At 40.2% G+C, this 26372-nt stretch overlaps 3 protein-coding genes across 13 annotated transcripts in view; 1 reads left to right on the top strand and 2 right to left on the bottom strand.

Moving 5' to 3' along the window:
* Doa (CDC like kinase darkener of apricot) overlaps nt 1–6806 on the top strand; it is a 73628-nt gene extending 66822 nt beyond the window's left edge. For 8 of the 9 annotated variants that reach the window (XM_074096452.1, XM_074096453.1, XM_074096454.1 and 5 more), the window contains 5 exons: nt 590–719; nt 2301–2445; nt 4016–4121; nt 4466–4613; nt 6507–6806. In XM_074096452.1, the coding sequence (XP_073952553.1) occupies nt 590–719; nt 2301–2445; nt 4016–4121; nt 4466–4613; nt 6507–6574 (597 nt within the window). In that variant the 3' untranslated portion in view covers nt 6575–6806. Of the gene's footprint in view, nt 1–589; nt 720–2300; nt 2446–4015; nt 4122–4465; nt 4614–5083; nt 5115–6506 lie in introns of all 9 variants that reach the window. The other variant, XM_074096448.1, reaches the window with a different exon arrangement.
* On the bottom strand, nt 6803–10019 carry LOC141434158 (uncharacterized). Of its 2 annotated transcripts, none has more exons than XM_074096477.1 (2): nt 9095–10019; nt 6803–7215 (listed from the first exon to the last, which is right to left on the bottom strand). In XM_074096477.1, the coding sequence occupies exons 1-2, from the start codon at nt 9350–9352 to the stop codon at nt 7075–7077; spliced, it is 399 nt and encodes a 132-aa protein (XP_073952578.1). In that variant the 5' UTR covers nt 9353–10019; the 3' UTR covers nt 6803–7074. The 2 variants fall into 2 exon arrangements, with proteins under 2 accessions (XP_073952578.1, XP_073952580.1); XM_074096479.1 differs by having other exon boundaries at nt 6803–7212.
* A 72-nt stretch (nt 10020–10091) lies between these two features.
* Men (NADP-dependent malic enzyme) overlaps nt 10092–26372 on the bottom strand; it is a 55762-nt gene continuing 39481 nt past the window's right edge. For both annotated transcript variants that reach the window (XM_074096464.1, XM_074096466.1), the window contains exons 3-13: nt 21077–21235; nt 20223–20404; nt 19390–19550; nt 17224–17428; nt 16494–16620; nt 15434–15532; nt 15084–15210; nt 13819–13961; nt 12745–12918; nt 12254–12377; nt 10092–11572 (exon numbers count right to left, since the gene is read on the bottom strand). In XM_074096464.1, coding sequence (XP_073952565.1) covers nt 11436–11572; nt 12254–12377; nt 12745–12918; nt 13819–13961; nt 15084–15210; nt 15434–15532; nt 16494–16620; nt 17224–17428; nt 19390–19550; nt 20223–20404; nt 21077–21235 — 1638 coding nt within the window. In that variant the 3' untranslated portion in view covers nt 10092–11435. The remainder of the gene's footprint in view (nt 11573–12253; nt 12378–12744; nt 12919–13818; nt 13962–15083; nt 15211–15433; nt 15533–16493; nt 16621–17223; nt 17429–19389; nt 19551–20222; nt 20405–21076; nt 21236–26372) is intronic.

The raw sequence follows: 26372 nt of genomic DNA, 5'->3' as shown, positions 1-26372 counted from the left end.
TCGGCTCGTTTCGATAATAGATCACCTCATTTCTTATAACGAGCACAACACGCTACGTTCATAGTTTCAAACCAATCCAAAACGTTCGACTGATTCGCCTTCTTTCATAGCTATTTATTGAAAGCATAATAATCTCATATCATAAACCACCCTAACACTAAGTAACAGCATTAACGGCGTTAGAATTGATTTTTAATAGCTTTGTAAAATACTAATAGAATTGTAATTATTTAATTATGCCAGTCTATGAAAGCCAATTATTTTTCACCCCGGGCGCTAGCCTTCTATTTAAACGATCTGATGGTCTGGTTTGTGGAAAGTAACTAAAATGTGAATCTTATCGCTTACACTTTCAACGATATCGAATATTTATATTATTCCAAAACATATGTTTCTCTCAAACATAATTCCTGTTACACTTTTCGTGCGAGGGCTCGACAGAAAGTCGGGTGCTTTACTATAGATGCAATTTCTGCGAGTACTAGTATTACTAACACTTTCTATTTAAAAACGGTATCGACCGCTGAAAAATGTGTTTAAAAGAGTAAAAGCAGGTATGTGATTAGTGTTTTGTTGTGTTGTCGTAAAGAAGCACGAGGTGCGGCGGGTGAAGCGCAGCGATGTGCGGCTGATCGACTTCGGCAGCGCCACCTTCGACCACGAACACCACAGCACCATCGTGTCCACGAGGCATTACCGCGCGCCAGAAGTCATACTAGGTAACGACACTACACCCACACCCCTCTGTACCTGAAGCATGCCTACATTAATACAATATAAAAGCTTAGCTTTGCGACAACTTAAAGGCCACAGATACGGCGCGGCGCCGGATTGCGGCATGTTGCCGTTCCGTTGCGCGGCAAGATGCTTATAATAGTATCAAGTGCTCGGCAATATCTGCACAACGCCGTTCCAAGTTACGATGCCGCGCTGTGATTATGTAGCCACGCCCTTATACTAGTTGAGCCTATCAAAAGCAGAAAACACTATCCATGTTTATACTAATAGGAAGGTATAGTTTTTTTTACTATTATATTTCTCAACGTCACCCTATTGCTGTTTACATCAAAACTGGAAAACAAACAACTGGTAAATATTTTAAATAAATTGCTGATAAACAGCCTTTCCGACTAACATAATAGGTACTATACGATACAAAACAATTAATGTCATTTACTCTTGTCATTGACTTATCAATGGATGGTGAAACAGCCCTTTAAGTCATAAACTTTGTTTTTTATAATTTTATTTACCTATATATTTTTTATTATAAACAGATTTTTTTTATTAAAAGAACACTTTGGAACAGTAAGAATGCATTAATGTAGCTCAAATAATAAGGAAAAAATAGCGGGTTTTTCCAATGACAGCAAATTGCTTTTGACTCTAAAAATCGCTGGCCTGAATATTTTTCCGCTTAGTCGGCTAATTGCGTCCGTCAGTAACGTGTATGATGGCGATGACGCATGTTATGGCGTGATGTTCCGTATATACGTCCGGAATACGATTTCTATATTGCATTCAATACTTGCTTATCGTAATTCATGTTTAGTAACTGCACGCGTGACTCGCTGCGTTTATCAGGTTTACTGTCTGACTACTTATGTTGATTATCTGATAGCTCTATTACACTTCTAGATAATTATCTACATGACTATAAATAAGAGAGAGAGAGAGAGAAAGAGAGAGAGAGAGAGAGAGAGAGAGAGAGAGAGAGAGAGAAACATTTATTTATACATATTAGACCCCACTCAGCATAATGTTACGGCAAGCCGCAACGCTAGGTCATGCTAATCAAAACGAGAAACAAGCAAACCATCTGCAACTGCTACGCGCAGCCGACCTAGTTTAAAAAAAAACTGTTAGTCAAGACACGCTAATCATTTTAAGGTATTTCATCGATCTAGTTGATTGCTTTGGTTTTGATATTGGTATTAGTACAGTTATACAGTGTAGAAGCAATATTATCTAACATTTAAGCGCTCGCGATTGCATTCTCTATCTTTTTCTACCCTCAATATATATCGATTGATGGAAAGAAATGGTAAAAGCGCTTGTGCTCTTGAGCGTGTTAGAGAATTATGGCCCGTGTCAAAGAAAGATATCTTTACATTTGAGTACCGTGGCTCAGTGTGCCCTGATAATTGTATACAGAAGTTAAACATAAATTAACACCGACAAGGTAGTAAAGTGTGAGTAAAAACAAAATGATAGACACAAGACCGCGACTCCAGATAAATATACAATTTGAACATATTTTTGAAAATAGGCAAAAATGAGCATCCTCATTTATGTTACAGAATTAGGATGGTCGCAGCCGTGCGACGTGTGGTCTATCGGCTGCATCATGTTCGAGCTACACCTCGGCATCACGCTGTTCCAGACGCACGACAACCGCGAGCACCTCGCCATGATGGAGCGCATCCTCGGACCCATCCCCTACAGGTACGCCCCGCGCCGACACGTTCCCCAACCACTAATTTACTACTTCGGGTGCTACTTTGCGGAGGTCCATATCAATAAACTACACCATTTCACATTGTTACTCCGCTGCAAGCTGTACACCACCACCACTTATTATATCGCACCTTCGGTAGAACAAGGGCATAATTAAACTTTTTTTATGAACTCCTTTTTCGATTCTTACACAATTATGGCCTTGTACCAACAGAATAAGATAGTACTACCGTACAGAAGGGACTCTCTCGAACAAAAAGTCAAGTTTAGATATAAATCGTTACCTACTCTTACGACTTGCACGCGAAATGGAAACTTATCATGTTACACGAGCGGTCATATTCCGTTGGGCACCGTTGACTCGAAACCGGTTTGGCGGCAAGAGCACAGGGTTCCCGCTCGCCGATGAATAAAGGTAAAAGTGGGTATTAATATGAACTCAATAAACTACCTTTAATAAACAAGTAAATATTCCTTAACATACCTATATAACAACAAAGCATGACAGTGATAACCTAACTACCTTTGCCTACTTCAGATTTCCGTATTGGCGAAACCATGTCTTAATATTATTTTTGACCAACCAATTACAGAATTTTATCAGTAGATAAACTACAAACGTACGAAACTATTACTAGGCGGGGACTTAGGAAATTAGAGAAGTAAAGAGAACAACCTTTCAACATCTTTCGGAATGTTGAAAAATGATAATTCCGATTTCTTTATCTACTTTTTAATTATACATCCGTAAACACAACAGTACAACTCAGACGGATTAAATCGTTTCGCGCGACGCGTCCAGCGTGCGAGCCGAGCGGCAACCCACTGCCGCGCGCCTAATGATTAGGCGCGCCGGCCGAACGTACCTAAACTGCGGTGTGTCCAACCCCTGCTTGTACTACCGAAAGTGTGATATGTTAACATACAGAACCCGCCCTTTTTCAAACAATACTTATGTCATACAGGCACAACTGTCACAAACGTTACACGAAATAATGAGACCTTTTGAAACGTAGTTCATTAAGAGGAAGAGGGCAGAATCTGTATGTTTTCATATGCGTTGCAGAGACGTAACTGTGGTGCACGGTTTGTAGCGGAGAAGCAAAGTAAAATAGTATAGTTCACCCACACAAAAAAATATCAGGCAAATGCCTGGGCATTGCAAGAACTGCTATTTTTTTTACTGGATTTATCCGCTGCTTTACTTTCATGAATCATAACATCTGGCTGTTAAAATTTCGAGGGTTTACTGAACTGCCGTGAATATTTACAAAAATTTGAAATTCTCGAAATAAAGTCGTGGTCTTCATTTACATTGCATGAAGATCATCAGTACGAAATGTCATGTCTCTTAACGCATTTTAGCATAACATAGATATATATTTTAAACACATCATGATCCCGTGAGAATATTGCCATAAAAAGTTATTCCAGAGATTTTAGCGTGACAGTCACGCTACAGCAGAACAGGCGTACTATAACATTTAAATTTGAAAAGAGTTCACACAAAATCGATTCTGTCTCCATCGAGCACTGATTAGCATTTTTCTCATTTCAGAATGGCTCGCAAAACAAGAACGAAATACTTCTACCACGGTAAATTAGACTGGGATGAAAAGTCTTCGGCCGGCCGATATGTTAGAGAAAACTGCAAGCCATTATTAGTAAGTATATAGTCGTAAGAACAGCCTTCATGCTTTGCTTCAAACATGTGTATGTGACGCGGTAAATAAACTGAAAATATTGCACCGACACGCTCTGCGTGTTTACGATTTATTTTTGTTACCGCTGACTACTGCTTTGTTAATCCACTTTCTAATTAGTAGATTAGGTTGTCTAAATAGAAATCAATCGTTATTATATTAATAAACCTAGTATGTAAAATACTGGCAGGTATTTGATTTGCCAAAGCGAGTTAATTCTTCGGGAATGTCGGAATAATAAGTACCATCACTTAGTGATTAGTATGTCTTAGCATGTCTAAAGGAACAAATAATATTTTCCACAGAGATACCAACAGAGTAATAGCGAGGAGCACCGACAGCTGTTTGATCTCATCACGCGCATGTTGGAGTACGAACCCTCGCAGAGGATAACGCTGCGGGAGGCGCTCAAACATCCCTTCTTCAGCAAACTGCCTGCGCACCAGAAACTAGGTTAGTACCACTGCTGCTGCTTGCGTCATAACTATTTGTTAAATAGGTTAACACATTGTTAAATAGTTTGAGCACCAGTTAAATTCGAACTACTCGCCAACGAATTTGCGATCAACGATACACTGATTTCAGACACGACCCAATGTTCGAATTTCTATGGACAAAGAGTTCTTAAATTCACACACCTGCTTCTCGATAACTTGATTTCATGAAGCCTATATTATTAAAGTATATCTGCGTACGTCTTGTTAATAATGGTTCCGTGAATTGCCAATGGTAGCCTTGATAATGATTGTAAAGTTAGATAGAGTACACAAATTGTAAAGATATTTCATTTGTGATTGTGATCTTGAGCGCAATATTCAGACGATATGTGCGCTGATCACAGCTACTAGACTGTCTGCTATAAAGTGGCTCATTTGCTACTTTGTACAGATAGCCGTGATGACGAGTGACGTTTTTTGTTATAGGACACCAGTTTACAAGGCCATCATTCCTTAGGTCAGGCCTCTTGATTGCTCTTAGTCGCTTCTGAAGCTTATTTGTTTTAATGTAAAAACATAGTGCGACATGATATTTACACTGTTTCTCTGTTATATTGTGTTGTCAGTGTGCTGTTATTTTATTCGCTTCCATTTAAAAATCGTTAATAATGTATTTCGTTTTCTTTGTTTTAAGTATTTCCTTACTACTTACCAAATGATTTATGTTTACGTATGTGCCTAATTACATGTCTATTAATGTAAAATGTTCTTTACATTGATCCACATTACTGCTGTTAATTCTGTCTTTCTTGTTTATAATAAATTTCGAATTAATCGCCTAAATGAAAAATTAATGAACAGTATTTCTGGCATAATTAGGGGCTGTATGGGTTTATAACTCATTGATTAGTTTTTTCAATTAATTCAGTTTATATAATTTACATACTTGCATAAATAAATTAACCAATAGAGTGGAAATGCCACTGGCGATTGCCTGTGGAAAGACGAGAGTTGGGCGAGCAAATAATTATTTATGTTATGTATGATTGACATCGATAGTAAATGTTGAGTTATTTATTGCGGGATATATAAATCTCACTAGTTTTTTTTTTTTTTTAATGTTAATACTAAACAATTCTATTCACTAAAATGGTTTTGTTCCATGTAGGGGATGAAAAGACCATTATGCCAACTATATCTTGCTTTTGTTTTTTTTTTGTGTCTCAAAATCACTCGTGCATTGTAAAATTGGAGAACCCGTATTACCACTCTATTGGTTAACCCTTAATTTGACAAAATCATAAAAAAAAATCATGATTCAAACCTCGTCGTTACCTTATAGTCCAAAAAATTCTACATTTAAAAAAAATACAATTCAATCATGTTCATTGTAGCATACAATGCCAAGTTAAGGGTTAATTTGTTTGTGATTGATTGTATATCACGGTTCAGTATTCAATACCGGTCCGTGTTCTTAAACCGTGCCAATATCGCATGCTATCGGTTGTTACTCAACGTTAGTCTTTATTGGCTTGTATCGATTGTATCTTGATCTAATAAGAAGCTAGGGTCACGCAGAATGACTCAATTTCCTCAGTTGATGAAGGCACGCGTATCCGACTACAACTAGTCCTCTATCAAGGACAAATAGCACATTTACACAATATTAATGCCAGGTTAGACCTGCAAAATAAATCGTGTCAAGTTGTATGACACTGCGGCGGGCGCTCGATGGCCATTTCAAAGTCGGTCGCCTTATGGCCTTGCAATGTAATGCAACTTCCACAATTTTTCTTGCAGGTTAAAACTGGTCTTTATGCACTTGAAGGTTTCTACTTGGCGTGTGTCGGAGCACGTGCCTTGCAGGTAAATTTGAAGCAGTAATCAGTGTGTGTTGTGGTGTTGGCAGGCAATGACCGGTCGCGCGCGGCGGCGGGCGCGGGCTCCCGCGAGCGCTCGCACTCGCTGAGCCGGTGAGGGCGCCGCCCGCCCCTGCGGTACTCGCCTGACGCGTATACAGTGGCGGCCAAGAGCCGCGCCACGGCAACCAAACAAACAAACAAACTTGTACATACATTGTTATAATGAAGTGATAAGTGATCATTATTTTGTCGAACATTATTATCTAGGTAATTTGTTGTGAATCGGTACTTCTCATTTGTATTTATAAATAATTATTCGAAATAAAGACTGTTGGTCTGAAATTTAAGCAGTTATTTTATTGGTTTTACATAAATAACAACGAGTTGAGGGACATCACACTAAAACGAAATCACATTTTTGGATCTTACAATACTTAACATAATTTTTTCAAATAAGGCCTGCGATCCAGCCAAAGTCGCCTTGCTATAATCCGATTTTTTATTCAATTTATAAAAATATTTCCACTGCCGACGTCACAGTTAAGTTCACAAAAGGCAACAATTGCACGACGATTGCGCCGAGCAGGTGCGGGGCTGGGCCACAGGCGGCACCGGTCAGATGCAGCGCGGGCGCAGGCGGCGCCGCCGGATGCAGCGCCGGCGACGCCGGCCGCGGCTGCGGCTCCGGCTGCGCCGCCGGCTGCTGCGACTACGTCCCCGGCCCCGACGCCAGCGCCGCCGCGGTTGTTCACTCTGCTACGTTTCAGACAGTATTTTAAGCAGAATTGAGTTCTAATTTTAACTATTCACTATGATTGTGTTAACGGAGTAGATGTGAAAAGACAGACAGACAAGGGCCAGTACAGACGGTCTGCATTCCATCTGCAACGTAACCGCAACTGTCGACTGCCCATACATTTCAGTCGCAGCCAGCGTGCACTTTTGCTGACCGCAATGAAAAATATATGGGTAAGGTTACAGTTGGATTGGAATGCAGTCCTTCTGTAAAAACGTTGCCAGGAATGTTCATACTTATTATTGGACTAGAGTTTACCCGCAGCTTCGCACGCGTAAACTATTTGATCTGGTAGTTAAAATTGAAATTCCGACATTTTATAAAATTCCCGTGGGAAATCCCATAATTTATATCGTAATCTTCATTGAGGGGATGTGTTAAGAACAACTATCCCATGGGAATATTGGTATAAAAGTAGCCTATGTGTTATTTCATACATACCAAGTGTCATGACTCTTAAGCCCAGCAGTTGTTATTTCTAGATTTTATCCCTATCCCGTGGGAATATCGCATTCCAGATGTCCAGCTATCTACGTACCAAATTTCATCCAAATCCGTCTAGCCATTTTAGCGTGGAGGAGTAACAAACATACACACACACAAACTTTCGCATTTATAATATCAAGCAAACTTTCGCAATATATAATTATAATATAATAAGTACGATAGTCAGTCACCTGCTTATAGATCTAGTGAATAATGTTTTTTCATCGTATCAAGATACCTTAATACGAACTTTTCCGACGAAATACATTATTCATTACTTCTGTACAAAAACAGTGATAATAAAAAATCACAAAAGGTTTACAAACACTTTCTTATGCATATCTACAAATCTTGAACTGGAGTGCCGAAAACGCCAATGGGCGCCTAATTTAGCTTTCCCGTGATGCCGCTGACGCCGATAGGCGTTTGTTCTGCAGAAGCGTCGGCATCGATTCGCAGCAAAGTACGAATAACCGCTGAGCTTAGAACAATGATTGTTTTTAACCCCCGACGCAAAAAGAGGGGTGTTAAAAGTTTGACCGCTATGTGTGTGTGTGTCTGTCTGTCTGTCTGTGGCACCGTAGCTGTCAAACGGATGAACCGATTTGAATGCGGTTTTTTTATTTGATAGCAGGTTTTCTAGCGATGCTTCTTAGACATGTTTTATCAAAATCGGTTCAGCCGCTTTTGAGATATTGAACTTTGAAGTGACAAAGTCGGGGGTTTTCCAATTTTTTGTTGGTTGGGTTATTAATGCAGCGTCAATGAAAACCACGATGATTTTCAGGAATTCCCACGGGAATTTTGTAAAATCCCAGAAATAAATTAACCTCTGTATCTAATGATTTACACGAGCAAAGTGATCAATATTTAAACTAAATAACTTGCATGCTTGCTTTGCTTGCATTATTACTTGCACCTTTGGGAGTATGCTTTCTGATCTTTTGTTTGCATGCTTGCTTGCATTCTGGCTTGCATGCTAGCTTGCACTATTTTTTGCACATTTGAGACTATACTTGCTTGATTTGTTGTTTGCATGCTTGCTTGCATTCTGACTTGCATGCTTGCATGCATTTATGCCTATATGCTTGCTTGCATGCTTGAATGCATGCTTGCTTGCGAGTTTGCTTAGATGCCTGCCTGCATGCTTGCTTACATGTCTGCTTGCATGCTTGCTTGCACGCTTGCTTACATGCTCACTTGCATGCTTGCTTGATTGCTTGCTTCTTTAAACTGTTTTTGGTTCACGCGAGCGAAGCTGCAGGTAAAAGCTAGTACTTATTTACTAAATATAAAGTTTGCTTGAAACTGGTTTCAGCGAAAAGATTAACACCTAACTACAAAAATGCATACCTCACAATGGCAGGTCTCATCGGTCTTACTACTCTTCTTTTCAATGAAACCCAGCTCAATAGCATTGGCCAAGACGCCCGTGACGGCCTGCCCCAAGTTGCCGTGGTCCTCTCCTACTTCGGATTGAATTCGATGAACGATATCCATGATTGTTACACCGTTTTTGTTTTGTTTGAGGTACCGCACGACCATCTTATCGATCGGGGTAATTAATTGTTCCAGTTCGGCTGTTTCTAAAGACATATTAGTACCAAACATTCAGTAATTTTGAAAAATATATTCAATATTTAAAAAAATATATGAAAAATATATTCAACAATTCAATTCAAATTTAGGAAAGAAAAATATATTGTTTTAAAAGTTATTGACAAATTTAACTGATTGTGACTGATTGACAATATAGAGTTTTTTATAGAAATAACGCTTGTTTGTCTATGCTGTAATAAGGTTCTGAATCCTATTAAAATAAATACGATAGTTTGTGTGTATATAATAGTATTTGTTTACTCCTTCCTGCTAAAACGGCTGGACGGATTTTGATGAAGTTTGGTATGTATATAACTGGAGATCTAGGATAATACATAGGTTACTTTTTATCCCGATGTTCCCACGGACGGGATCGCGATAAAATCTTGAAATCTCTACCACTGGGTTCAGGGGCATGAAATTCGGCACGGTTGTTGTTAAAGTAACGTCAATAAAAACCACGATGTTATTCTTGGGAAACCTCACCGAAATTTCAATACAACTGCTAGATCTAATGATTTACGCGTGCGAAGCCGATGGTAAACACTAGTTAAATTTAAGGCTAACCTCACACCACACTAGATATTAAATGGGGGGATCAACAAACTATTTCTTAGATTCGCTCTGTCATCGTTTATCCACCATTACCGCTAATATTTTGTTTTCTAGATTTTTTTACCGTACAACGGCAAACCCAGTGAATGGCCCATATTTCAGTAACACTATTCTAAATTAAAAAGAAAACTTAGTATTTCAATTTCATAAATTTATTGTATTTATAAATACCTCGTCACTGCCTTACAACACATCAACATAGAATCATCTGCATAGGTTAATCTTGGCTTAAAGGTATATAATATTTAAAAAAAACTGGTCTGGAACCAAAACAGTTATAAAATCTACTTGTTATAAAAATATAATCACTTCAACTTCAGCTCAAGATAACGAAATTTCGCCAAGAAAGTAGGCAATAAACAATTTGACTTGAATTTGAATAAAGCCATAATTGTCATTAGAACGATTGATTCTTTTAAGTACATTTACTATCAATAAATTAATTTAGTATCCCTAATTAATTTCGTTCATACATGATCTAGTAAGTATAATATTGTCACACTATGAAATATCTATAACACGGAATCATTTAAGAAAAGTTTTGGAATGATTAAAACAGTTACAAATATATATTCACAGATTACACAAACGGTAGTTGGTAAAAGGTTGATTGAAACCTTGTGGTATATTGCACCAACTTTGCGGGTGGTTGCATAAAACCTCCTCCAATTTCTTAACTAACTGCGCCACAGTAGGTAATTTCAGTGCGAGTGACGCATCTTACGCACTGAAGCATGACACACAGTGCGTCATAATCATAAGCGCTGAAAGTATAAACATGTTATCGTCAAAACACATACAAATTGTGTACATTTTTATAGTATAGACTGTATAGATAGTTACAGTCGAGTGCATAATAAACATGTCAGCAAAAATTTTACCAAAAATATATGAACACGACTCTATTGTTAACGTCAAAGAAGCGTGTTCAGATATTTTAAATTGAATTTTTGTTCACAAATTTATAAACTCGACTGTACAAAACAAGTGGCGTTTGACTAATGCGTTTTTTTTTGATCATTTTTATCACATTTTTATACACTTTAAGAGCAGACTCCACTCGCCAAACACCAATACAAAAAGTTTATTTACAATTTTAAAAAGTCAGCTATTACAAGATCCACATCACGAATCCAAAAACTAAATACGAGTAGTTCGTTAAATTTCAAAACTAGCACCAGGGTTTATACAGAAGCGACCTAGAGAACTAACAGATAAATCTAAAAGTGACCTGAAAACTCGGAAACTAGATACTTTCATTTAAAAAAACATCAGTAGTGCTGCATGCCACACAGAGATTGTAGTACGTAGCACAGTAATTCTGGTCCCCTAACCAAGACTCTTACAAGGCGAAATTATAGCACGACGCAAATGCAATTTGATCTCACTTATGCCATAGGCTTGCGCGTCAAGTGAGATAGAGTTACGCTTGTATGCATCTGGACTAGGGGGTCTGCCGTGGGACACATTCGTGTATTGGTTAGATGGCGTCCACGCGGGGCCCGTCCCTGGGCCACGAGTACACGGGAGGCACAGCGCTATTGTACCGCACATCGTACATCTGCGCACGGATGAAGGCTTCCGTGTCGAGTGGCTGCGGCTGCACGGATGCTTTGCCTGCAAAAAAGCGGTTATGAAGAATTATTTCGGAAGCAGTTGTAGCCTAGTGGATTGGATTGACCTATGACCTCAAGCAGAGGGTTGCGGATTCCAATCCAGGCAGGTGCAACCTCTGATTGTTTCAAGAAAAGTAGAAAGAAAAACCAAATCATAAAACTACTGTGGAATCTTCCCTGCCTCGCCAAACGCTCCTAACAAGACAGTCGTTGACGTACCTACCTATCCTGTTATGAATTGCTAACCTAATTTTGGAAATTATGAGCACGAAAAAAACATTCGAAATCTCAGGTAAGTATATTTAGCCCATTTATTATTGATGACATTTTTGGCACGAATTATCGCTCAGACAGATGCGTCCTCAAAACATATTCGTCTTGACGCGGCAAAAATAGACAATGACGTTGACCCTCGTGCTCGAGTTAGCGCGGTAACGTGGAGCAAGGTATTACAAGAATGTATTAATAAAGTACAAAGTTACAATGTACAGTACATTATGCCACATCAGAGGGGTAAGTTCGTCTATCTACGACGCTATCGTACTTAGGTACACCTACCTTACGTCATACCAACAAAGCCCCTATGAAATTTGATTTTTAGCTACTTAGTGCCGGCCGCTCAGCGGGCGATGGTTTACAACGTGTGTAATAGGTTATATAACCTGTCTACCGCAATACTAACCTGTCTTGTAGGCGTGCTCGACGATCTTCTTGGCGATCCTGACGGAGCAGTCCTGGATCTGCGCGAGCGGCGGGTACAGCCCGCCGTGCGACAGGTCCGAGTCCGATACCATTCCCGCCAACGACTGCAAAATACATGACGTTTACAGAACATGTAGACGAAGCCAGGTATTCTCTATAATAGAGAAGATATAGACTTTATTACTTACCTACCCACAAATATTATCTAGGTACGCTAGCAGGTAAACGTCTTTTTATGTATGACCTCAGTAGACCCTAGCGTGCTTCTCTTTGTTGTAGAACTTTCTATTTAATTAAAGCAGGTTGTTTTCTCTCACTCGAAAATGTACCTACTTAATGACTGCTACCACCCCTGGAGATGAGCAGGTATGGTCGATCGTATCTCTTATACGTGGTTATGGGAACATATTGATGCCCGCGATAAACGCTAGTAGCTGCTTGTTATTTGCGTTTAATAGTGCTCGTGCATACCTCAGCCGCAAGCAGCATGAAGTCGTCAGTGATGTCGATGATGCCGGCACAGATGATGCCGAGCGCGAGCCCGGGGAAGATGTACGAGTTGTTGCCTTGACCCGGCCGCAGCACGCGGCCGTCCTTCGTGCGGTACTCCGGGAATGGGGAACCCGACGCGAAGATGGCGCGGTCCTGGGAAAAGATGAACCAATTAGTTGTAAGTAAAGAACAGAAGATGGCAAGGGATATGCGCTAATAAGTACGAGATTTTGGAAAGAATTTCCACGTCGAAGCAAAAAAACTGACGCGGTGGCATGATCGTCTTCATCTCCCTATACAATAGATTCTCAACGATAATATCGATATACCGTTGTAAAGTTTTAATTACGCCACTATTCTTCATTCACCAACATTCAGAAGTTACTATTTACTTAGTTTTTCAAATACAAACTACGACAGTAGTCGTAGTAAAGTATTTGGCGAGATTTTAAAGTGATGTGCTGGATACGGTAGGTATTTCCAGGGAAACTGATTTCGGTACAAACCAGAGTACGTATTGTCTAACGTCTCTCACAATCGCCATTACAATCAAATGACAGTTTTTGTATGTGAAAACTAGACCTAGGCCTTATTATCCAACGCACTTGGAATCACAATCATGTTCGCTATTTCTTTCCATCAGATGATGTAAGACGAGGTTAGAAAGAGATGGTGAAAGCGATCGCGAACGTCATCGCGTTAACAATAAGGACTGAGTTATGATATGAAATTTCTTCGTGTTTTAATTTCTTCGTCCTTTGGGTAGTAGGTAGTATCTAGTTTCTAACACGGCAGTGTTAAAGCAGAGTTTAGACTTGCAAGAAAAATCGTGCAAGTTGCATTACAGTGCGAGTCCGTAAAGCCAACGAGTTTGTAGTGGTCAACCGAGCGCCACAATGTAATGCAACTTTTTTTTTATTCGGCTGGATGGCAAACGAGTGGGTCTCCTGATGGTAAGAGATCACCACTGCCCATAAACATTTATAAACTTGCAAGATTTTTCTTCTGAACTCGGCTTTAGAAACTACTACTACCCGAAGGTGTTGTACTCACGTCAGTGTTGGAGTAGGCAGCCTCGGCGGTGCACTCGGCCTTGCTGGTGGGGTTGGACAGCGCGAAGATAACGGGCTTGTCGTTGAACTCGCCCATGCGCCGCAGGATCTCCGGCGTGAACGCGCCGCCGATCGCCGCCGCGCCTGCGCAACGATGCATCAGTTAATTATGACCCACCGTAAAATGCTCTCACATTGAGCGTCATAATGAATTCCCTAGTCTGACTTCCCTTAACTGAGTTTTTCTACGAAAAGGTTCCACAGTGGGTCACGAATTCACGATTCAGTTGATTCGATAGTACATACATACCTAGGCCGTATTGTCACAAAATAGAAATAGTTCAGAAGTCAATCTCCATACAAGTGCGCTCGAGCAACGCACACAGACACTGCTCACAACACAACACGATATATATCGGAACGGTTGGGACCAGTGCGAGCGCGAGTACCATCCGCTTAAGACACGCGTCTGTGAACTTTTTTGTGCAATAATGGAGCAACAAAAAGAAGTTATTATAACTTTTCATTGGAAAATAATCGTGAATTTCGCCAATAACGAAATCGTCGCAAGATATTTACTGTGACAAATTTTTATTATATAACAATGACATTAAAATTAAAATATTTTAGTTATTCATTTATATTATTTCCATTCTTCCGCCGTTTAATTCTCAACAATAAATCAAACAACTAGATACGAGTGCCACTACCTTAGAGCGACCGCCGAGCGTAGGTATGAAAAGTGAAGTAGGTACACTTACAGGAGATTGACTTATGAACTATCTGTGTTTTGTGGTATTGTTTAACACGCTGACGTTCGCGATCGCATTCACCATCTCTTACTACCCTCGTCTTATAACGTGTGACAGAAAGAATTGATGAAAACGATCGTGATTCCAACTTAGTTAGACAATAAGGCCTCTGAAAGTACAGCTTTATTCAAAGAAGGACGTTGTAAATAGTGCCTAATCTACTAATTAATTTAAGAACATTAAGTAATATCAATAGAACATTAATATTCCAGTTCGCTTGAAGAACAGATAAACGCTGGGGGAGAAAAGTCCTCGAGTGGATTGCCACGAACCGGAAGACGAAGCGTTGGCGGGCCTCCCATCAGGTGGACTGACGACATCTTAAGAGTTGCGAGAAACCGGTGGATGCAAGTTGTTCATTGTGGCGTTCTAAGGGGGAAGCCTTTGTTCACCAGTGGACGTCTTCCGGCTGATAATGATGATGATGATGATGAAATAAAACTTAATGTCTCACCTATGAGCACGGAGGGCTTGGCAATGTCGACGACTTCTGCGAGCGAGCGCACGGGCGCGCGCGCCTGCGCGAACCGCTCCTTGTGCTTGTTGAGCCCGCCTTCCGGACGGTCCTTCACGATCAGACCCTGCAGCCATGGAGCGGCTTTATTAAGTGAACGCAAAAGAAGAAAATTTTTATAGGTACGTCGGTCAATCAAAAGTTTTTTGATATGTTTTAAAGAGTTCAGCGAGAGATCAATCCAGAGAATAAAGGTATAAATATACCCCTTTGCCTAGCAGCGGCAAAAGACCTTCACCGTACGCTACATTACTTATCTAGATATATAAAAAAAACATCCATTTATTTACCTTGGAATCCACCATCCAAACGCGCGCGCGCGCATCGGCCTCGCTCGTACCCTCTGCTTTCATCGCCATCACACATAGCTCCGCGATGCCGAGCGCCGCCTACACACGAACATACAAGTATGCTATAAAAATTACGCTAATTCTTTGAGGTATGTCGATGACCTTAGTTTTGTGTCGGGTAGTCTTTTTTAGGATTATATCCTTCAGAGAAACTCCGAGCATATAACCCGTATGTTCGTTGAGGTACGGTACGACCAAATCCCTACTTCCCTACTATTATAAATGGGAAAGTAACCCTGTCTGTCTGTCTGTTACGCTTTCACGTCGAAACCGCTGACTGAACCGATTTTGATGAAATTTGGTATAGAGATAGTTTAGGCCCCAAGGATCAACATAGGATACTCTTTTTATTCCGATAAAGGGGGCCACCACGCGATAACCTAGGTCCGCGCAGACGAAGTCGCGGGCATAAGCTAGTGTTGAAATAAGTTAAACATTTTTAGGGCGATAATTTAACACTCGTTCTAAAACACCATAAGTGCGTACTTAGGTATATTTTTTATCCCTTTATAGGCATTAGGCATATTACAAATTACAAATCAAAACATCAAATTTGTCTAGGTATAATGAATACCTATCTCAAAACTTTTTTGATGAGCACCGATTTGAGTTAAATCAAAAATTAAAAAATTACACATTTATTTTGCATCTACACAATTCCCGACCAAGACACCTACTGTACATAGTGCCTATCCCTACGCGCAAAGCTAACGTTTGAATTGGTAGTAAGTATAGGCACAGAATAACTAATAGTACTACCGTGGTATAGGTAGCTATTACTTGTGTAGGCATCTTGTCTATAGGGGAATTGTGACATTTAACAGGGAGCCGATATGGCAGCCGGCATTCACATAGATACTTATTAGACTGAATATGCTACAAAAAAAAGGATCTTAAGTAAACTTTTCAATCCAGGCACGGGAAAATGTTATCATACTTAATCAAAAAGGCTAGACCACAAGACAGTTGCCAGTAGCACTCTAAATAAGGTCAGTGTTACCTCTCCAGCACCCTGGAAGACGATGGTATTTTCAGACAGTTTCTTGCAGGTAACCCTCAAGCTGGCCAGCAGTCCCGCCACCGCCACCGCCGCAGTTCCCTGAATGTCATCGTTGAACGTGCAATACCTGCGGGTAGGGTTAAGTGCTGCTTAATAATGGGAATAAATCATACAAGAGCTGTCTAAATTAACGTCAATCAATGCCTAGACTCTTTAAAAATATTTTATCGATTTGTTGTGCGAGAGCGACTCACAAAATTTTGACTGGTCTCTAAAACTATCATATATTTATTAACTTCTTGGTATTAAACAGAAGATTAGAAGCAGCGCTGGCCCTATGGGAGATATGCAAAAAGAGTTGATGCTTTAGGCGCCAGATGGCAAGGGGCGCCAATCTCTAGTGTCCATTGCAAAACAAAATTATGATGACGGTTTTTGAGAGGCGCGGTAGCGGTGTAGACAATCTCGCTATACGTTGATCAAGGGCTGGGAGTCAGCGCTGATTGGAAAACATTACATCCATCATGCGGTTGGATGCGAGGGGCTGAAGACAGAGTGTTGTGGCGCGCCATGGAAGAGGCCTATGTCCAGCAGTGGACTGCTATAGGCTGACTATGCTAGTAGAACTGAAACGCGGCATATACATTTAAACGAAAGCAGGCGCTGAGACCTCAAAACCGTGCCTCAACTCCCTCAAACCTCAATGCAAATAGCTCGCCGAGACACTCACTTGCCACGGTACATCTCGAGTAGCCTGAACGCGTTAGCATTGCCAAAGTCCTCGAACTGAATGAGGCAGTTCTGGCCGAAGCGGCGCACGACGGCGTCCATGAACTCCTGGATGAACTCGTCATACTCGGCGCCGCGGACGCGCTTCTGCCGCAGCCCGATGTAGAGAGGGTCGTCCAGTAAAGTCTGTGTGTTTGTGCCCACGTCTGCAAATGAAAAACAAGTTTTTGTTATCACTTTCTCAGCCTATATACCTCCCACTGGAATGTACAGGCCCCCTCTTAGAATGAGAGGCCTTGGGCTTTGGTTCCCACGCGAGCACAGTAGGTAGGTACCTACTGATTGAGAACTTTACGTACACCATTGAATTTCTTCGCAGATTTGTCCAGGTTTTTTCATGTCTTACTTTACCGTTAGGCATGCGTTTCTACTATAGAGATTTGCGATAGGTTGTGTTACGAGAAATGTATTTGTCATGAACCAGTAGAAACGCTTAATTTACCTATTCTCGCTCCGCCGAGCTGTTTCCATTAGAGATATTTTAAATGAAATTTCGCACATAAATTCCGAAGTGGGAACTCAAAAGTGTTCTGAGCGCGAAAGCTTAATTAAATTTATCAGTACACACATTAGGTACGTGTTGAAAATTCTAATTTGACCATCACTCAATATCTCGTGACTAATCTATTCCACTGCAAATAAAGTGAACATTAAAAACACATAAAAAATCCTACGATAAGATAACAACAAAGCCTAAAATAATACTAAAACGATTCAAAACAATGTTTCACGTGATTGCAAATATTGATGCAGCTAATAAAGTGATGTGATGAGTTGGTTACATTAAAAGCAGCCAGTTGACGCTAAATAAAGACGCAAAAACAATTCCATCGTGCAATTGACGAATGTAAGTAGCTGATTGATGCAATAATACATGACGTTGAGATCAATTTCAGAATAGACGTCAAACAAGAAACAGCTCAAACCGTACCTAAGTTTCTGTATCAAAAAATCGGTGATCTTCTAGAAATAATTGATCTACAAATTATAATAGCAATTGGATGGTAAATACATGTACCTATGCATACTATTGCTTCATCGATATCGTAATCTCGAAAGTCTCAATATTCATAAATCATATATGATTGGGAGGGCGCGGCGCAGGGCGTGCCACTGTCAACGTAGACTACGAACAATAACTGCCCAGCGAAATCATAAAACAAACCAACTCACTAATTCGGGTCGGGGTCGTCCTCCCACCCAGGACAACTTATTTGTACTTACAACTTATTTGTGTTAAGCATTTTATTTTAAGTATTCTCCTTACTTAATACTTTGGAGCCCTTTTTCTGCCTCTTTTGAGAGCTTTGCGCGGGTACACCGGCACACACGTAAAGGAGATGGTACATTTAGAGGCGAAATAACAACACTTATTGTAACTGTCAAGACACTGGCATAAGCCAGTCAGTGTACGATGTGGCCCCAAGTCAATTTGCCGAACAGTCGATCAATCATAATTAGATAACCTTGGCATAGATGACATTGATAACTTATGGTAAGTAAGGACATATTAAATAAAGAATTATGAAGAATCAAGTTATAGTGTCATCAGTTATCAATGTCATCTATGCCGAGGTCATCTATGCTATGGCTATGCTAGGCACTTGAGGTATCCCATCTTAGGCCTCTAGGTTGGCAACGCATCTGCAATCCCCCTGGTGTTGCAGGTGTCTATGGGCGGTGGTGATCTCTTACCATCAGGAGACCCACTTGCTCGTTTGCCATCCAGTGGAATAAAAAAAAAAGCAATTGGGTCCCGAAGCGGACTAAGCCCATTCGAGACAGCTAAACTGAATGAGCCTTCCCTCACCTCTCCCTGTCTTAGATGTTGATGTAAGTACTAAGAATATTTTCTAGCCTCGTTCAGGACTTGATTAAGAGAACTTGTACACATGTGGAGGCCCTCCGAATCTGGAAGCCCCCTTGGACATCTGTAACACCAGAGGATTTCTAATGCGTTATCCCCCTAGAAGACTAAGATAGAATACCTCATGTGCCAGTAATTATTCTGGCTATCTTGATTGATTTGCGAAAAAGACGGTAGTTGCACAAGGTCCTACCGCGTCAGACGTCAACTTATTTTAAGGTAGAGGAACATCTCGCTGACCTAAGGTGATGGGCAGACACTGGTGCGGCTTGATGCCAGCGAGCGCGGTGTACAGCGCCAGCTTGCCCACCGGGATGCCCATGCCGCAGGCGCCCAGGTCGCCCAGACCCAGGATACGCTCTCCATCTGTGACCACAATAGCACGCACGTCCGTCTCGGGCCTGGGAACATAATTAAGTTGACTTAGTAACTAATTACATTTGAAATTAACCACGAGCTTTACGGTGAAGGAAAACATCGTGAGGAAACCTGCACAAACCTGCGAAGCAATTCAATGGCGTGTGTGAAGTTCCCAATACGCACTGGGCCCGCGTAGGAACTACCCAAGCCCTCTCATTCCGAGAGGAGGCCTGTGCCCAGCAGTGGGACGTATATAGGCTGGGATGAGTAACTAATTACATAGTGGTCCAATATCGAGAGGGAGATAAATGAAAGCACAGAACATAATTGTGGTAAACCAGGATAGAGCATCCGGCACCACCATACAAGAAGACTCAGCCCCAGATACAACTGTTTTTAAAGAAGTAAATAAAAAGAAGAACATAACTGTTGACGTTCTTATTTTTTCGGATCTCACGGATGAATAGTGTCAAGGAGGTAGGCACACTGTTTCATGCTTTCGTTATTTGCAATTATTATAACAAAAGCCAGATTCGGTTCTTGGTTAGCCAGAAATTTTGAGAAAATACCTCTATGTAAAAGCACCAAGAGATTCTGGCACTTTACCCATGTTAATGAAACGTTAAAACAAAGCCGTTCTAGAAGTTATTGTGTCAGAAACTTACACTAGAAGCTCAATAAAGAGCAATCAAAGTTTTAATAACAAAACTCACCAGTTCTTCAGTATCTCGTAGACGTGTCCCTTGTCGTGGATGGTGATGAATAGCCCGCGCGGGCGCCGGTAAATGAGCCCGTACTTCTGGCACGCCAGCCCCACCGTCGGGGTGTACACTATGGGCATCATCTCCGCAACATTTTCACCGAGGAAGCGGTAGAAGAGATGCTCGTTGCGGTCCTAGATAGAGCAATCATGAACCTATTAATAAATAGACGTAGACAGTCGAGTTCAAAAGAAGCTAAACCCCTCAGTACCTACCCACTTTGTTATGAGTACTGTCCCTAATTTGAAACATTTTAAACTGTTTGTGTATTGTTGTTAATTTGATAAAATACTGAGGAGTTAAGCTACTTTTAATCTTGACTGTACGCTGATCCTTTAACTCCTCTCCTCTTAGTGTTCTTTCATTCCACCTACTTCCGTAATTAGTAAGGTTGGCGTTTGGAGAATAACAAAGTGCCTCAATATTGTCGTAATAACGACTCTACTATAAGATATAACAGATTAATTTTTATTTCTAAACTTACTGCGGTTGTTACTGTTTTGTTTGTTTGTTTGTGGTTTGTGCCTTAGGTAGAAACAGAGTAGATTTGAGTTTGTGGTATTTGAATTTGGCAATTTTTTTACGTTTGTATTATAAAAATCAGTCCCAGTAATGTCAAATTCTCCATCCTCTCCATAAATTATCTGCGTAAACATAATTTTATCCCTGTCTACTCACAAAGGATATTCATAATCCGCTATCTTTTCTAAACGTCGCATCACAACCCCAAGACACTCCTTGACCTGCCAAAACGTTTGGAACTAAATGACAATGTGGAAAGAAAGCAATTTAATTGCAACACTCACCAAGAGACCCATAAGATAGATGTATTTGTTGAGCGGCTCCTCATAGCGTTCGATGGACAGCTTGCACAGCTGTACCTGCTCCTCCTGACTCTTCACTCTTGCCGGCAGCAGCCCGTGGATACCAAGGACCTGTCGCTCCTCAATCGTGAAAGCCAGGCCCTGAGGAAGACAACAAAATAAAAATAAAAAATTATGGTTCCTACCGAAAAATGTTATCATAATTTGTTTATAGTTTGTTGTTCAGAGATAAATTATTAGGTAGAGTAGAGGTACCGTTTTTGGCCACCTTAAGCCAGTTAGTTAGTTTTGGCCAGTTGACATTTGAAGTAATATATAAAAAGTTATATTATTAAAAAAATATGTTTAGTGAGTTTTCAAAAGTTTATACTGAATCGAATAAAGCTGTAATTTTTTATTACTATAAATTTATTTCAAACGTATATTTAAACAATAAATGGCCATATACGGTACAGTGGCCACAAACGGTACTTCTGCCCTAAGTAAAGTAACTTCGATTCGTTAACAATACTGGTGTGTACTCTATTAGTTTCTTTTTATAGATTAAGCAGCGTTTCCACCAGAGATGTGCGAGGAATATGTACACTTACCCCTACAGGTGATACTTACAGTACCATAAAGCACGTTTACACCAATAATGTGCGCGGATGTGTTGCCAGCAGGGATGTGTTTTTCATCAACCAAAAGAAACGGTTCATTTACCTCGCCTCGCTCTGCTGAGCTGTTTCCACCAGAGATGTGCTGTGAGAGGATGTGCAAATGAAGCGTTTCTATTGGTTAATGAAAAACACATCCCTCGCAACACATCCTCGCACATTATTGGTGAAAACGTGCTTTATGGTACTGTAAGTATCACCTGTAGGTACGTGCACGATACCTGTAATTTCTATTAAACATAGATTGATCGTCATAAGGAGCGTTTATCCCACTATCCCACTTAATGTAATAAATGCGAAAATTTGACTGTTTGTTACTTCATCACGTCTAAACCGCTGAACCGATTTAGATGAAATTCGGTATACAGATAGTTTGAGTCCCGTGGAAGGACATAGGATAGTTTTTATCCCGAAAAATTGCGTAAAGCAAAAGATATTTAGACCTGTTTATTCCCCAAATATCGCGACGTACCCGTGGTCCAACTATATAGTTTGTCCAACTGCTTTTCGACGGTGTTCCGCCCAAGGGCGGAGCTCCTCTTTCTGGGTATTTTGCCCTTCAGGCAACTGAAGTTACCTAACTAACCTAACCTACCTATTTTTGTATTAAAATATAATATTTATATAAATAAATGGAACCTAGCAGTGGGACCAACAGTCCGAAAGGTAAGCCGTTGCCTGGTTACCCAACGTTAACATACTTATTGTACCTACTCATATGTATGATCCACCATCAGACTGATTATTTTAAAATAGGTCAGTATGAAGGCTGGGAAAGTAATTTCCCTACCTAACACTGGTGTGAAGGCTCAGTGGGAAGGTGGGTCGGACTAGTACCTACCTATCTAAAGTTTTGCTATTTTTGCATGTTTTCTTTTAGATTTCAATGCCACTTTCAGCTGGAGGCATTAAACATCGTGACCCGATGCAACGTGACTTCTCGCTCCTTAATTATATTAGATTGCAAGTTTAAAGACAAGGCTGCACATTAGAGGTGCTAAAATTTTGTTTATTACTCAGCGGCCATGCATATAATAGACAAAGATATAGGAAGTCTCCAGAGCACGTTTGACGCATGCGAGCAGAGTATAGAGTAACCGACTACTTCCTTATTGTAAACGTCAAATCAACTCTATGCAGTTTCAGTCGGTGCATGTATACAAAGTTTCAATATTGTCTCGTCATCAACAATATCATGAACTTCAGTAATCACATTTCCGATACTGGACGTTTGTGACGGTAAATACATACCTACCTAAAACCACCTGTTATTTGTCTAATTACTAATTCCGGCTAATGACTTTTTTCACACACGAAGGTCATTCCACCAAAAAGTATCAACGTAGGTACCTAAACTCAGTGTTCCGGCCATAATTTTCCGTCTAGATATAGACAACATCAATTCAAAACAAGTGACGCCATTGAGAGAAAATAAATTTCGCGTGTATGATCATGACCCCGGAAACGATAATTCGCATTTACCAACTTACAGCATTTCACAGTGATAACAGTGAGCTGTGAGCGGCGAAGGTGACCGCTGCCGCCGACCTTCGCTTCAGTTGCGACCCAGACAAGGTGCATTGCTGTTAAACTAACCCTTAACCAAAGCGCATAGAGTCTATGTTCCTAAAATATCTTACGGTCAACTTTGTTTGGGTTTTGTACAAATAAAATCACGTTAATTCTCACTATCGCCAGTTCGCGTGTCACGGCAAGACTTTGACCGTCCATTGATAAGTGTAATTTCACTTTAAAACGACTTTATGAGATATGGAAAATATTTACTATAATCAGCTCGTCTATCTGCCGTACCTGCGTAAACAATGCTGATGACAGATAAATTCGCCTGCAGATAAATGCGTTGGCCTAATTTTAAAATACATAGTTGCACAAACGTAACGTTCGCTACTATTTAAGTAGAGACGTTAACTGAAATGGTCCGACCCATATTGTAGAGCAGGCTATAAAAGCAAAAATAACTACAGTCTAGGGAGCAATAACGACAGGTAACAGCGACTTTTATAAACATTAGCTTAGCTCGGTAGAAACATCACCAGGTTGCGTCAAGGCAATTAGATATAAAAAGTCAAGCTTACCGAGACGCTATCAATAATCGATTTGCATTCGTAACAGGGTATATGTCGTCCAATCTGAGTATAGTATAAGCACTTAAACCCGTCTCGAATAAAACATTAAGTGTGATTGCGCAAGCGACGGAGGCGCGGCAGTGACGTCGTCACGCAAGCGCAACCCAAATGCGGTGGCAACGGTCTCAGCTAATTCATATTCTCACGTCATGGCTGAAACGGGTTTGTAATACCTACTAAATAAATTGATTTTAGATGTAAATGGCTGTGTAATTAACTGAAAAATGTCGAGTCGTTGTTTTGGAGCGTTGATTCGTCGCCCACTTTTATTGCTTAATGCCACAGATAAACAAATGTTACAAAATCATTTCAAACTTTCGTGTGCGTGATGCATCACTTGTCAGCTCAAATTACAAGCAAAACCCAAACGGTTTAATTGGTGGATTTAAAAGCCTACAAAACAAATATTAAATTAAAATAATTTTTCAATGCTACGTCTGTCTAACTAACCTCCCATTGTTCCTTGACAACAGCGTGTCTACCGAAGATTTAAAAAACATCCTGAATTAAGTACAAAAACATAAACCTCGAGATAAGTAATGTAGAGAAAACAAATGATATTGACACGAACCCTGGAGTCCACCGCGGCTAAACACTCTGGCACGGAGTAGAGGTCCCGCCGTGGCGTCAGCTGCCACCAGTCGCGCTCCATCCTGGCCAATTTGAACTTCGTACCTTGCCGTCCCACTTACACTAATATTATTTAATACGAGAGTGGAAGGGACGGCACGATACGAACTTCGATTTTTGAATTCCGTAGTAGCCCCCCTGCTCCCTCCACGTTTATTGACACATCTAATTTAACACTCCAAATCACAAACGCTCGTGTCCCTTGATTGCTCTCACATCACGGTATCTTTAACTACGGCAATATGACAAGTTTATAGAATACATTCACGAAACGTTATGACTACTGCTGAGCTCTTGTAAGAATGGAATAGTAACACATGTTCCTGGCAAATGAGTAAGTATTATTAGGAACTAGCTGTCCCGGCGAACTTCGTACCGCCTACTTAACAGGCAAACAATGAATGTCGTGTTAACTTTTAGCTAAACAATGTAGGATTTTACTAACGTAACTGAATGAGTATAAATAAACATAACGTTAAAGTTTATTAGAATAATAAGGATTAAATAAAACAAAGTCAGGTTAGGACACCATTATTATAAATGATTATTTCCAAAATTTATATTGTGGTTTTCATTGAGGTTGTGTTGTGAATGTGAACAATACGGTATTTGACTATTTTGTATATGTTTTATATATTAAAACTACACAATGCCTGTTATCGAATAGAAAAACAATTTTTAAGCTACCTTTTCAAATAACAAAGTTATAAAGGTTTGAAATTCAAGATTAGACAGAGAAAGACATACTGGCATGTGACGTCACACGCCAGTACCGTCATACTTGCTGCATAGAGAAAAGCGTTTGAAAAAGAGACATGTATATAGATTTTTCAAAAAATCACTATAAATCCTATTTTCAACCGATTTAAATTTTCTCTTCGCTAAACACTATCTGTATTTTCATAATAATATTAAGATATGGCAAAATCAGGAGTTGTCAAATACCGTATTGTACAAAATTCAAGATTCTAAACCCAGTGCTGAAATTTCAAGATTTTTCCCTATCCCGTGAGAATATCGGGATAAAAAGTAGCCTATGTGTTATTCCAGATGTCCAGCTACCTACATACCAAATTTCATGACTCTAAGCCTAGCGGTTATTATTTCGAGATTTTATCTCTATTGTACCTTTTTTTGACAAATTTTAAACCTAAAATTGCTAAAAGTGGCTCCAAAGCGGTAACGTTTCGTGTGCTCTGCCTTCCCCATTTGGGAATACAGGCGTGGTGTTTGTGTGCGTGTATCCCTATCCCGTGGGAATATCGGGATAAAAAGTAGCCTATGTGTTGTTATTCCAGAGGTCCAGCTACCTACATACCAAATTTCATGGCTCTAAGCCCCGAGATTGTTATTTCGAGATTTTATCCCTAGGTATCCCGTGGGAATATCGGGATAAAAAGTAACCTATGTGTTATTCCAGACGACCAGCTAGCCACATACCAAATTTCACGGCTCTAAGCCCAGCGGTTGTTATTTTGAGATTTTATCCCTATCCCGTGGGAATATCGGGATAAAAAGTAGCCTATGTCCGTCTCCTGGTTTTAAGCTACCTCCCCGCCAATTTTCAGCCAAATCGGTACAGCCGTTCTTGAGTTATAGATGGTGTAACTAACACGACTTTCTTTTATATATATAGATTTAATAGAAATGCAGCAACGCAGGCGGGCGATCAATAAGGCTTACCTGCAAATGGTGGCACGGTTACAAATTGAGGCATTTCTACATCGCATTGCTTTATTAAAAACACAGCTCAGATTACTTTATTTACTTTTTAGAACAATTTTGGTTCATTGGATGATTGATCATCAACTTTACTTTAGGTTACGTAGGTACAATTCTCAAATG

Source organism: Choristoneura fumiferana, chromosome 13 (assembly GCF_025370935.1).
Source record: "Choristoneura fumiferana chromosome 13, NRCan_CFum_1, whole genome shotgun sequence".
In the NCBI taxonomy this organism is placed as follows: domain Eukaryota; kingdom Metazoa; phylum Arthropoda; class Insecta; order Lepidoptera; family Tortricidae; genus Choristoneura; species Choristoneura fumiferana.
The sequence above is the reverse complement of the archived record's forward strand: the minus strand, read 5'-3'. Positions and strand labels throughout refer to the sequence as shown.